At 37.3% G+C, this 13,891-nt stretch overlaps 1 protein-coding gene across 1 annotated transcript in view; it reads left to right on the top strand.

The window, feature by feature from the left end:
- Positions 1-13,891, top strand: part of VPS41 (vacuolar protein sorting 41 homolog (S. cerevisiae)) — a 184,620-nt gene that overhangs the window by 130,457 nt on the left and 40,272 nt on the right. The window contains exons 11-16 of the mRNA XM_011944508.1: positions 1,444-1,541; positions 4,011-4,140; positions 5,643-5,758; positions 7,034-7,090; positions 10,600-10,661; positions 12,475-12,556. Coding sequence (XP_011799898.1) covers positions 1,444-1,541; positions 4,011-4,140; positions 5,643-5,758; positions 7,034-7,090; positions 10,600-10,661; positions 12,475-12,556 — 545 coding nt within the window. The remainder of the gene's footprint in view (positions 1-1,443; positions 1,542-4,010; positions 4,141-5,642; positions 5,759-7,033; positions 7,091-10,599; positions 10,662-12,474; positions 12,557-13,891) is intronic.

Raw genomic sequence — 13,891 nt, forward strand, 5'->3', positions numbered from 1 at the left:
GCCCACAGAGGTTAAGGAAAAAATGTGTTCGTGGCAGAACTGGGACCAGAGCACCTGCCCTTGGACTTCCATTGTACGGTACTTTAATTGAGGACAAGGCAGACAAAATATTACTTTCTTGTAAATTGATGTTGCTAACTGTTATATCTTTTTGGTCATCCACAATTTTATTTTGGTGCAAACATTAAATTGTGATAACAACTGTGTAAGGAGGATCATTAAAGGTCAGCAAAGACAAGGAACACTAAGTGATCTGTAAGGGAAAGAAAGAGGAGGACAAAGGAAAGTTCAGTGTTTCATCTCCATTATGGATTTTATTTCTACTGTCATTCCTTTCTCTTATAGATGGGAAAAGTTAAAATGACTTGTTCAAGTTCAATTTAGTAGAAGTTACAACGCAAATTTCCTTATTCAGCATTCAATATTGGTAGCAGTATGATACACTGAGGTCCCCTAATTGGGAAAAGAGTGTGGAAATTAACTAAATCTGCAGCTAATACCACAGAACCGTGGAGATGATCTGAATGAAGAAACTCTTAGAAAATGTGGTGGGTCCGAATGAGAGTTTACTCCCAGATGAATCTGTTAAGTGTAAACTATGGTTTCTGGAAGGATCTCTGTAATACCACCACTGTATCAGTTAGATTCTGCCTGAAACAAGCCACTTCCAAGCTCAGTCTCTTAAAACAATGATCTTTTATGTTTTATAGCAGTTAATAATTAGAATCATATAATAATAATATGTGTACTTCTAAGCTTTCTGTCAGATCTTTGGGGTCCAGTGCGATTAAAGTCATGTGCTTCTTAAGTGATGCAATATGTCTTCTAGATTTTAAAAGGGCTATTTTTTAAAAGGAAAGAGAAATTTATTATTTTTCTCTAACCTTTATTTCACTTAAGAAATAGTGACGTTTCATCATAATCTGTATTTATGCATCTTTTTTTTACTTCAGGTTCTTTAAATAATATCCCTGTTCTCCAAAATAGTGTTTTATAATTACAGATAACATTCTTTGTGACCTTTGTACTGCTGTAATGGCCCAATTGAGAAAAACAAACTCAGGAATTTAAAAAAAAGTATTACTGTTACTAATAATGGTTTCCATTTCTTTCTATGGGTTTCAAAGTGTCTTCATGTCGTCTATGTCATTTTAAACCACCTGAGCACAGTGTCACCCTTGACCATTCATGCTGCTTGTTATTGTTGGATTCATTTTTGTTTGTGATGGGAATTTGCAAGTTTACTTTTCCACATATTCTTTTCCAGGACTGATCATGGTGAAGCACTTGCAGTGCTGAGTCATCAAAGTATGTTCAATGGTGTACCCTTTATGTTAGCTTTTAAAAAGGGGTCCACTAGCATTCCCAGTTAGTGTGTCCCTCCAGATGTCTGCTGCCGTTTGCTCCTGTTAATGATGGCTCCTGTATCCCTTTTGTTTGCAGTGTCTCAGTTTGAAACTGAATTCTACATCAGTGGACTTGCACCTCTCTGTGATCAGCTTGTTGTACTTTCCTATGTAAAGGAGATTTCAGAAAAAACGGTAATTATTTTCTCCCCAAATGCAAAAGCATGTGGGGGTTCTCTTCTTTAGCATTACACCCAGATCAGTTGTTCATCAGTGGCCTACGCTATAACCTGAGCAGAACTTTCTGACCTATAAAATAAGGTTGGCAGAGATTACCCTTTAGACCTGACATATTTACTTTCCGGAAACTCTACTCATTGCGTGCCTTTGTTCCTATTGCTGAGCGAAAAAAAGAGTCATTTTTTTTTTCCTTTTTTTTCAATCTCTCGTGGTATATTAGTCAAAAGGAATGAAGGATTCCTCTTGCTGAAAGGGGAAGAAACTAAGCTGACACTGTGCATTAGCAGAAATGACAGCAATGAAGTTGATCGGCAGCAACCACAGGGGTCCCTGTGGTCAGAGGGAATTACTGAAAGGGCATTTCATTGTTTTCGTTGGTCCAGACATATTTGTTTACTTTCCCAGTGGCCTGGTGATTCTAAGTAGCTTGATTATGGCTTTGAAATGGATTGTTGTGAAATCTCAGTTATCAGTGCAAATAATGGTACATCAAAATCTGTGACTAATAAAAAGCAGCAGATGATCTAAATTTTGTTGTGCGTGTCTTTGGAAGAAGCTTATATATTGCCCAGCAGAGGGGTATCCACACCCAGTCTGTCTTCAGAGCTAAGGATGGCCCCATTCCGAGCTTGTCTTTATTATGAGAGTCCAGGGGTCCTGCCAGCACAAGAATAGGGGTGTCTTCAAGGCATAAACAAGGAGAGTGTACTGTAAAGGATTTTCTTTTGGATGCTCTATATAAAAGAAATTGTAATTGATTCTCTAGTCCTTTACAGTAAGTAGGCAAGTGGGCTATCCTTGTTTGTATCCTTTTTTTTTTTTCCTTTTTCAAATGGAAAGACATAAAATGGGGGAGAAAAACCCTGGGAGCCCTGGTTTTGAAGTGGTAGCTGCTCTTGAGCATTTCTCTGAGCAAGCACTTGCATTAGGAAGCCATCACTATAGTAACCTGAAGCTCTGGGTGCCCATGTTGCTAGGCAATAAAATGCTGTAGACTTAAGTGAACACTCAGACCTACTAAAATCAATAGGGTTGGCTTCCAGCCCTATTGCAGGATATCAGTTTGCTATTATTTTATTTATTTTTTGAAAATAAAGAAAAGCAGTGGCTCCTGGGGGAGTAAATACAGGCTGTTTGAGGAGGAATGCAGGAAGGATTGAGAATGTGATTGGAAAAAATAAAGAAGCAGTAAAATGAAAAAGGAGACACCTGATAAACAGCTGAGCAAAGAAAGAAAGGAAACCTTTGTTGATAAAAGAGTATTTGAAGGGAATAAATGCCAAAGACAGGCCAACCTCATAGAACACATAGAAAAGAGACTTTTTCTAGAAGAAGAAGTGAGGGTTTTGGAGGTAACTAGAAAATGTGTGTGCCAGTATATGTAGATAACTCATTTTATAGAACATTAAAGTACACCTTAAATCCTTAAACACAGAATAAACTCATAAAATTAAGGCAAAAAGAAGAAAGAGGTAAGCTCCCCTTCCCCCTTTATTTTTTCATACTGAAAAGATGGTTTAGTGACATTGAATAAAATTTGTTTTATATCATTCAATATTATCCCCCAAATATTATCCCCCAGATATCCACATGATACCTTTCACATACATGCGTGTTTTCACTTAGTTGGAGGGATAGTCATATGCTACTCTGCATTGCCCTGTTTCCGTGGGCATTATTCCATTCTCCCTGCATATGTCTGTGAACTGTCCACCATCATTGTGTTTACTGGTTGTGTACTATTCCAAATCTGCTTGATACACTTTAATTTATTAAGGTGTTCTCCCAGTATTTTACTTTTCTTTCATTCATTGATAAAGCACATGTGTGTTAGAAATTGTGCTGGGCACTGGGGATCAAAGATCAACAAAACCAGATTTCTGCTCTTAGGGAGTTCACAGGCAAGGGCTGTTTGGCCAGGGAACAAAAGTATAAAATGAGATTCACATTGCTGATGCTTTTCTTATACATATAAAAGAGCCTTTTCTATGGTCTAGTGAAGTGATTTTCTTTTTATTTTGTTCAAAATATATTTTTTATTTTGCTATTCTGATTTTGATATTTTTATTGTTACAGTGGTCAATTTTTAAATGTATTTCAGTTTTCTCCACTTTTTTTCAGTTGTTTCAAAGTTCAGCAATTTATAATTTCTCCACAGATCTGATAGGTTTTTCTTCACTAGTTGATCTTTTATAGTTGCTATTTTATTTTTGGAATGTTTTCTGTTTGTAAGTTTCCTGAGGCCTTTCCTGCCAAGCGGAACTGTGAGTCAATTAAACCTCTTTCCTTTATAAACTACCCAGTCTTGGGTATTTCTTCATAGGAGTGTGAGAAGAAACTAATATGTATGGCTAACTAGAATTAATTTGTGTAACATATAGAAATGTAATTTAAATTAATGTTTCTCTCTTTTCCCCCCATTAGGAAAAAGAATATTGTGCCAGGCCTAGACTGGACATCATCCAGCCACTTTCTGAGACTTGCGAAGAGATCTCTTCTGATGCTTTGACAGTCAGAGGCTTTCAGGAGAATGAATGTAGAGATTATCATTTAGGTAAGAAATATCAAAGATCTGGCTAATATGATTTTTTTGTGGTTTTTTTTTCCCCCTTCCTACTTGCACTAAATGGAATTTAAATTAAGGTGCTGAAAGAATCTTAAGAGAATACCTGGGTAGACCTCATATGCTGAAAACAAGGACATTTGGATGCAGAGATGTTGCAGAACTTGCATAAGCTCCTATAGCAAAAGGGAAGACTAGAGTTCAGACCAGGACCGGGGGGAGGATTGGACTCCTTGTTTTCTGTTCTTGTATTTTTTCTATTGTCCTATTTAATGTGACACATAATTTAATGTCAAGCCGCATGGCTCCATGGTCCTATTTAATGTGACACATAATTTAATGTCAAGCCGCATGGCTTCCATTTTATGTGTCAGGAAAGTTCGCTCTGGGATGGCAGAGAGCTTGTCTTTCTTGTTTGTAACTGAGTGCTCAGAGCCTGAAAGACTTCTGGCACATTCTAGGTATTCAGTCAATATTTGTTGAGTGGATGGAGGAATATACTTAGTCACTGCTCATAAATACAGGGAGAACCATTAATATTTAGTCATACCAGAGACGTCTGTGTTTGGCTATTATCATACCCTTGTAAACTATATTAATTAAAATAGAACAGTTAAGCTTTGTAGGCATGCTGTACTGCTTTAAACACAGTTGTCGTTTTTTGAGAATATTTTCAGTTCTCATTGTGGCCAACGGAAATGAAGAAATATTCTATATATATTTAACTTCCTTATATGAAGACCCTAATCTGTTGAAAAATGTAAGAGTATATTCTAGACTTGGCAAAAAGCAACTGTGATTCACAACTGAAAGTGTCCAATGTAGGTATTTGGCTCAGAGCAAACTCTGCTGCACACTTAGAAACCCTTCAGAGCAGGTTTTATAATTGAATTCTGCAGGAAACCCTCAGATTGGCATTGTGCACAACATGCTGAAGTGATAGATTATGTCCGTAGGGCTTGGGCGTCTGTCATTTATGCCTTAGGTGGCCTTGACCTTGAGGAGGAGGAAACATTTATCGCCAACTGTGGGGCGTAATTGTTCTGTAAAAATAGAACAGTGCTGTAAATGGCCATAAATAAAATTTATATACAGTAGATGAATTCTAATATGCAATAGACATGGAGAATTTTTAACACTTTTTCAGCTGAAGTCAGAGTGTTAATGTATTAAACATAGAATTTTAAACTCACTTTATGTTTTTTCAAGTTTTTTAGTATGTCATTCCCTCCCTTCCTATCCCTCTCCTTCCCTCCCTTGCTTTTTTATCAAGTATTTTTACACTTAGATATTTTTAAAAGCACTGAAATACGCTTCTGTCATTCTTTACCCTGTCTCCCACACTTACCTTCCAACAGAGCCAAACACACAACAAAGATAGACACATTTTCTGTTCCTTCTCGGGTTGGGTAACCTAACCAGGTCCTCTGGAACCATTGCCAGATTTTCTGCTGTTGAGTCACCGAGTCGTTCGTCTCTTTTCTCACCTATAGAGTACTCTGAAGGGGAATCACTTTTTTACATCGTGAGTCCGAGAGATGTTGTAGTGGCCAAGGAACGAGACCAAGATGATCACATTGACTGGCTCCTTGAAAAGAAGAAATATGAAGTACCCTTGATTTTACTTCTTTGAAAGTATTGACTCATCTACAGCATAGAAAGGATAAAATATTTTTGTAATAAATATTTTATGTAATCAAAGTAGAGTATCCCAAGCCAAAAATATGTAGGAAGTTAATAACTTTCCAGTACTCCCTTCAGAAATTAGGGAACCAAAAGATTGCAATGGATTGACTGGCTTTACTGCTAAGTGAGGGAGGAGTTGGGTGTGGAAGGAGGAGGTGAGTTAGATCTAGACTGTTGGAAGTTTTATTTTTTTATTTTGTTCAAGGAAATTAAAATAGAGCTAGTATTTCAGAGGTGTCTATTTGGATTTAATGAAATCATTTATTTTATGCTTATCACATTGATACTCACTTAGGATGATTTGAACTACCAGTTTGGATAGAATGATGATGTCCACTTCATTGAGTTTTGGCTTAGATTAATTTGAATAGATAATGCCCAATATCACTTAAAAAAAAAAAAAAGAAAAAACCATTTTTCAACTTTAATAGCTACAAAGTTATGTTATGTAGATGGGCTTATATACTAATTTAAAACAGCATCAACAATAAATAGTGTACGTATTTGTTGCGCTAAGTTTGTAACCATCTGAAAGGATTTGAGAAAAAGAATTTTTTTTCATTTATAAACCATTTAAAGTCCAAGTATCGATAGCTACTTCATAACCCAGTTATTACCATGTTACTTTAAATCCAGTAGTTTCTCAGAGAAGTAATTGTATGTTTTACACATTTATGTTAATGTAGTACTTGTAAACTTTCCAAAATTAAAATCAGAGATTTTTCAAAAACTTAGTTTTAGATATACATAAACATATGCACATAGTTCACTTTTTTACTGAAACATAAGGGAGAATGCTCCTTTATCAATATGTGTCATAAAGATTTAGAAGACAGCTGCCTTTTTATGTATGGAGACTAGGAGACTTTGTTGTATTTTGATTTGTGTCTGAAATGTGATTCCAGTGTCCTAATGAGGAAATGAATTCAAATGGAAGTAGGAGAAGTCTTCATTTTGGTTGACTGCCTTTGAGTTTGAATTCAGTGAGGTTCATTCAACCATAGTATTAAGAATTCCAGTGCTTCAAGCAAAAGCCATGGGAAAATGGAACTTTATTCGTGTAGTGCAGAATGCTAAACCATAATAACTGTAGTGTTTATAACCTCGATATCTTTTCTCTCCCACCTTCTCCCATTTTCCCTCCCTCCTTTTCTGCTTTTTTTTTTTTTTTTTAATCATCCTTATGTTTGGAATATAGGAAGCATTGATGGCAGCTGAAATTAGTCAAAAAAATATTAAAAGACATAAGATTCTGGTAAGTATGCAATTTGTTATTTGAAACATAACTTTATCTTTCAATAAGTTATAGTGAGACTGAAAATAATTTGAAAAGAACAGGTTTTTCCTATCTTTTGAGAATTTATTTTAAACTAATTCCCTAACCTATGAGGTCAAAATATTTTATTTTATCGAATCAGTTTCTGCTTGTAAACAAGAGACTTGAATGCTTGCTAGAAGGCAAGTTTAGGTAATTTGGAAACTGTATCTGTGAAAAACACTTTAAATACAGAGCTTTCTAGTTATGTGTATGAAAGTTTCTCTAAATCATAGGTAAAAATCACATTATCACAAAATTTATCAAAAGAGAGGTTTCATAAAACTGCATTACTTTGGTGTTTCCATAATAACAGATTCAGTTCATTTTGTTATGGAAACTAATCTAGAACATCAAATACATTTTTAATACATTTTGGACTCAGGAAAAATAGAGTGACTGAAAGTCCCTTTCTTTGCTAACTGTGATAGTGAATGTGCAGATGGAGAGCAGAGAGGAGCTCATATCCTTCACATGTGAAGGGTCCTTGGAGACCATCTAGCCTAGTTCCCTTGTTTACAGGTGAAAACTGGAGGCTTAGTCTTTTATGGCTATTTGGGTTTCAGCACAAATTCTTTCTGCCTACATTCTCCCTACTGTAAACTTCTCTGTAAAACTCCACACTAAAGCCTGAATTGCCAAAGAGTGCAGAAGCAAAATAATTTAGGAATAACAGGAGAAGAGAAAACCAGAGCATCTTAAAAAAAAAAAAAATCCAGCCAAAATTGTGGAGAATACGCAAGGATTCTCTAGAATTGGAACAGAATGCATTCCGGCCCTTAGAGTAGTTAATATATGCGAAGATGCAGAGATGTGAAACAGCTTGGCCTGCTTGGTTATGTGGGCAGTTGAGGGCTTTTATTTTATTTTATTTATTTATTTTTTTTTGAGACGGAGTTTCACTCTTGTTGCCTGGGCTGGAGTGCAGTGGCGCAGTCTCGGCTCACCGCAACCTCTGCCTCCTGGGTTCAAGTGATTCTCTTGCCTCAGCTTCCCAAAAAGCTGGGATTACAGGCATGCTCCACCACGCCCGGCTAATTTTGTATTTTTAATAGATACGGGATTTCTCCACGTTGGTCAGACTGGTCTCAAACTCCCGACCTCAGGTAATCCTCCTGCCTCAGCTTCACAAAGTGCTGGGATTACAGACATGAACCACTGCATCCGGCAGTTGAGGGGTTTACTACACAGGTAGCAAAGACCAGATCCTGAAGTGCCATTCATAATTGAGAGCTTGGTTCTCTCTTGGAATATCTAGAAGTCAATTTAAGCTTTCAGACATCAGATTTCTCTGTTAGAAAGATTCTCTGATGGAGATGGGGCCAGAGGAGGGCCAGCTGAGATGGAGATCAATCAGGAGGCTTCCTAATCTGGGTGGAAAGTGGTGAGACTTACACACAATCAGGAGGATTGGAGAGGTGAAGATAGATGGAAGATACAGCAAATTTGAATCTTTGGGATATGGTGACTGATGCTGTGTGGATGAGAGAATAAGAATAAAAATCGAGACTGACTCCCAGGCTTTGGGCTTGGGACTCTGGTTTGGCGCTGCTGTTCACTGATTGATAGAGATACCCTTTGGAAGGAGGAGCAGGATTGGGAGAATTGATGAGTCCTGTTTTAAACACATTAGTTTTAAGCATCTGTGGGACATTGTAGTGGAGCCCAGGAAAGAAACTTGGACTCAGAAAATAGATTTGGGAGAATTATCAGCAAACAAGTGTTATACAAGTTTGGATCAGCCCACACGGGGTGAGTGTTATGAACAGAGGACCATGAATGGAACCATCAGGAATGCCGTCATTAAAGGGATGATGCATACACAGTAGATTTGGAACAGCCAGAGCAAGGTCATTTCATGGGAGCTGAGAGAGGAGAGAACTCCAGGGTAAAGAGAGTTAAATACTTGAGTAGTGGAGGTAAGCAGGTCAGAAGGTTAAGACGAAGTCAGCTGGTCAGTTGTACACTGGATTTGGTAATATGAAAGTAGTGAATTTTCTGTATATGTATTATTTATTCTCAACATGTTATAGGGAATGAAAAGTGAATAGGAGATTATAAAGATAGACTATCAGGTTAGCTGTGAAGGGGAAGAGGGTGAAGGCTGTAGCTGGGGGCTATGGCATTGTGGGATGATGGTAGTTTTTGGGTATTTTGTGTAAGAGAGGCAATTAAACATGCTTATGCTGAGGGAAAAGAGGTAAAATAGAGTTGACATAAAAGGTTGATGTAAAAGGAGGAGGAGGAGTGCAGGATAAGCTCCACAGTGGAGACGCATGGTCACAAGGATTGACTCTGAAAAGGAGACGTTCTTTCTCTGAACCTTAGTGGAAAGATCCTGTGTAGAATTGTTATGTGTGATCTGTTTCCAGAAAAATAAGGAAGTTAGACACTCTTTCTTCACTTGATGTCTCATATAGTAGTTATTAAAGTAACTACTGTATGATTTGTCATATAGTAGTTATTAAAGTAAGAATTTAATAAACTAAAAATGATGGGTATTTTCCTTCACTGTTGAAATGGGCATGTCCTATACATTAGTCCTATACATTAGTTATGAATAGATTTTTTTTTCTCTTAGCATGATGTAATTTCATACCAGACATGCAGAGAAGGAATGTGCTGCTGCCACTTTTTTTTTTGCCATACAAGAAGGTGTTTCACATGCATCTTTTTGTATGTAAAGTAGAAATTAAAATCCAACTTTTGTTATATAGAGAGAGTTTAAGCTCCTGGTGAAATACTTTTAGGTGCAAATAGTATATGAGAAGATTAGTCATAGGGAGCTCAAGCAAAAACTGTTCTCTCATGCCTCTGGTGATGTTGGCCACTCCAAATCCTTTCAGAACAGAGGTAGAATAAGCAAATAAACATGAATACTCTGAAGCCAGTCACTTCCCTGCTGTCAGCCCAGTTTCTTCTCCTGTAAACGGATGGGTTTGAATCACAGGTTTTTCTGAATTCAGTTTTACTTTAATATTTCCTATTTCCCTTTAATATGATAGTCATTATTTCATTTTTCTTATACCATCTTTTCAGACTTGGGGTAGAAGAAGCAGGTAGCTTGCATTCTACAGATGAAGACGCAGGAAACAGAATTTTATATCCATTCACAATGTGGAACTGTTGGATCATGTTTCTAATATTGAATACCACCTTTATGAAAAAATCTCTTAAAGGGGGCAGATTAGGAAGCTTCAAAATACTAACATTATTTACTTTTTTTAATGACCTGACCTGTGAATTCTATAATCTATGAAAATACAAATACATTTAAATATGAATATGCTTAAGAAGCAAGCATAATTACATAAAGCAAGGTAAGAGTATAAACAGGTTAGTCAGTAGTGCCAGTAGGATCCTAATGTTGTGCTGTGTGCAGAAACTGAGACTCAACTTTTTAGTTATTCTGGTTAAATTTTGACATTTCTTCATTTGACTTTCCCTAGGATATTGGCTTGGCATATATAAATCACCTGGTGGAGAGAGGCGACTATGACATAGCAGCGCGGTAATGGTGACATTTTCAATTATTTTTAATATAAATAGAATTGAGCATTGCTAACAATACAAATAAGCCATTCTTTGCAGTTGACATTTTATTTTTGTACATCTTTCTAACAAGGGTAATTTTGGAATATTACTTTTGAACTATAGTTTTTGAATATTAATGATTTCAGGTATATTATTTTCCCCACTATTTCATTTTTACCAGAGGAGAATTGTTTTTCTCATTATTTAATGAGAAAGGTATCAAGAACCATGAAGGGTCTCAGATTTTACTTATTTACGTCTAACAAATTAGCTTGTCATTTCCCTGGTTGCTGGCAGAAGACAAGAGACTCCCGGGGCAGATCTAAAGGACTCTCTGAGCAATAGTACCAGCCAAGGTACTACTACAACAATAGCAGTCAACCAGAGTGTCAACATTTGCCCCAGTCCCCAAGCCCCAATTCCCACAATGCAACAGAGGGTGGACATGCAGATCCTGCCCATGCAGTGGGCTGTAATACGGGAGAGGACCCCTGAGCTTAGGGTATCTGAATCTTTTCTAGTGACCAGGAACCCCATGTATTAGTACATTCTCACGCTGTTAGTAAAGACATACTCGATACTGGGTAATTTATAAAGGAAAGAGGTTTAATTGACTCACAGTTCAGCATGGCTAGGGAGGCCTCAGAAAACTTACAATCATGGCAGAAGGGGAAGCAAACGTGTCCTTCACAATGCAGGCAGGAAGGAGAAGAACGAGAGCCCAATGAAGGGGGAAGCCCCTTATAATACCATCAGAACTTGGGAGAACTAACTCACTATCATGAAACAGAATGGGGGAAACTGTCCCCATGATTCAGTTTTCTTCACCTGGTCCCTCCCATGAAATGTGGGGATTAATGCTAACTACAATTCAAGGTGAGATTTTGGCGGGGACACGGCCAAAGCCTATCTCCCTGCCTGCCCTTTGTCCCAGAAGGCATCATTTTACCTTGATTGTACTGGGCAGTAAGAAACCTTCCCTTTCCTCTGGAGTTTGCTTTGTAAGCATCCTTGGAAGATAGTCCAGAACAAAGTGCCTCAGTTTATGATTCAAAGAAAATTTTCCCAACCAGAGGATGACAATTAAATAGAAGTGACCAGACCACAGCATCCTGGGTTGCAGAGGTCTGTGATGGGCAGAACATGTAAACGTTATGCAGTGGTGTGCACGTCTGTGTGAGTGGTTCCCACTGGAACTGGGCAGTGCCCACTGCGTGACTGAATGGCAGCCCTGAAAGAGTGGCCTCAAACCTGCTTCTGGTCCCCTGAGGTTATTTAAGAAAATGTGTTTCTTTGATATGTAAAGTAAGGTTTCATTCATACATAATCAGTCCTCCAGGTTATATAGTAGGATAGGATACTAATTTTCTGAAGTCTGATTTTGTAGTGCATAATTTAAAGCCATTCAGAAAGGATCTGGCACTTTGGGGTATGACGAGTTTTCTTCAAGGCAAGAAAGGTCCCCCGAAACCAGCAGTGCTCATCTGGATAAATGGGAAACTTAAAACAGGCAGATAGTTGGGAAAACCCCTAGTTGTAGTCTTCTGAAAATGATTCATCTTTATTTATAAGCTTTTTATATTAACTTTTATAAGTTGTGTTAACTTATGTATGCAACCAAATGAGTAACAGTAATACCTTTATGTTCATTGGTACTTGAGATAGAAATTCATCAAAACTCTGAGAAGAGAGATTTCTCTAAACCTCTGGGGAAAATGCCCATTTATTCTGTCTCTTGTTTTTTTTTTTTTTTTTTGCTTTCTTTCTCCCTGGGATGTTTTTACTGCCAGCAAATGCCAGAAAATTCTTGGGAAAAATGCAGCACTCTGGGAATATGAAGTTTATAAATTTAAAGAAATTGGACAGCTTAAGGTAAGCAAAGCCTTATTTTTAACTCTCAGTTTCTGCAAGTAGTATATTAATATTGTGATGGAAACAAAGATAATAGTACTCAGCTCTTTATTGGGAACTGATTATTATCTCAGATGGAAAGAAAAATCAAACTTTTAGAGATCAGTTTCAAAATATAAGCCTGGCGTAAAAAATATGCATATATATAAGATTATATTACATATACAATGTGTTCACTTATCTCTTTCCAGTTCTGTGTTTAGACGAAGTTTTCGTGCTCTTTTTAATGACTTTTGAAATAGGTGGAATCTCATCCAGTAGGTTATAAAGCATAAGACTTTTTTTAGATTTACTGAATAATTAATGTATTTTTCAAATAATATTTTACATGCTGAAAGAGGGAAAAAATTGACCACCCAGCTCTCATGAATAATTTTCATGTTTCTTTTTTTAAATCTTTCAACTTGGTGCACAACATCCTAATCAATCAATAAAGTATTCTTATGTTTGTTTTAAACATTTAAAACATGTTCAGTATTTGTGGACCTTTTCAATGCTCTCTTGGAGTTATAAATATGCTTTAAAAATTCCCAGTTACTCAGCTTGTCAACCGTGTGACTCCTCCTCTGTCTGCCCTGTAAATGTCACATTTCTCATTGGATTTATTGGGCTGTTCTGGAGAACTTTATCCAGTCCTGCCTCCCTGTTTACTTTAATGGCTGTGTAACTCAGACCTCTTTTTTGAATATCATGTCATGGCCATTTCTCCTTGTATATACTGCTTGATAATGATAATTCAAGTTAATATAAATCCATTTCCTTCCCAAATTCAGTCCTTTTCCATTTAGTCTGTGTTTATGATACACAATATACCCATTCCCCAGGGCACAAAGCCACTGTTCTTGATTAGAACATATTACACCCCTCCTCATTCTGTTTAATCTCCACTTCTTGTCAGTTTTATCATGTCGATACCAGTCATGTCTCTTCTCTTCCCCTGTGGTACCATTGCCTTCACTCTTGCCTGAGCCATTGCAAATGCCTTCTGATACATCTGTGGGCAGCCCTAGCCCAGAGTTATCTGCCTAAAAAATAAGTCTTGACTCTCACTTCCCTAGTACCTGTTGCTTCCTTCCTGCCTATAGAATAAAATTGGAATTCCTCTCATGATCCCACCTCCCCTTCCTCTCCAGCCTCATCTCCTTTCAGTGATGCCATGTTGCATCTCTAGGCCCTTCTGACCTCCCTGCACACTGATGCATGTTCATGGCTCTGCGCCTTTGCTCATGCTATTCCCCCTGCCAGATATCCTGCCCCTCTCTTATTTTTTCATGAGAAACCCGGGTCTTTAATAGG

Source organism: Colobus angolensis, unplaced genomic scaffold (genome assembly GCF_000951035.1).
Source record: "Colobus angolensis palliatus isolate OR3802 unplaced genomic scaffold, Cang.pa_1.0 Scaffold232, whole genome shotgun sequence".
NCBI lineage: Eukaryota > Metazoa > Chordata > Mammalia > Primates > Cercopithecidae > Colobus > Colobus angolensis.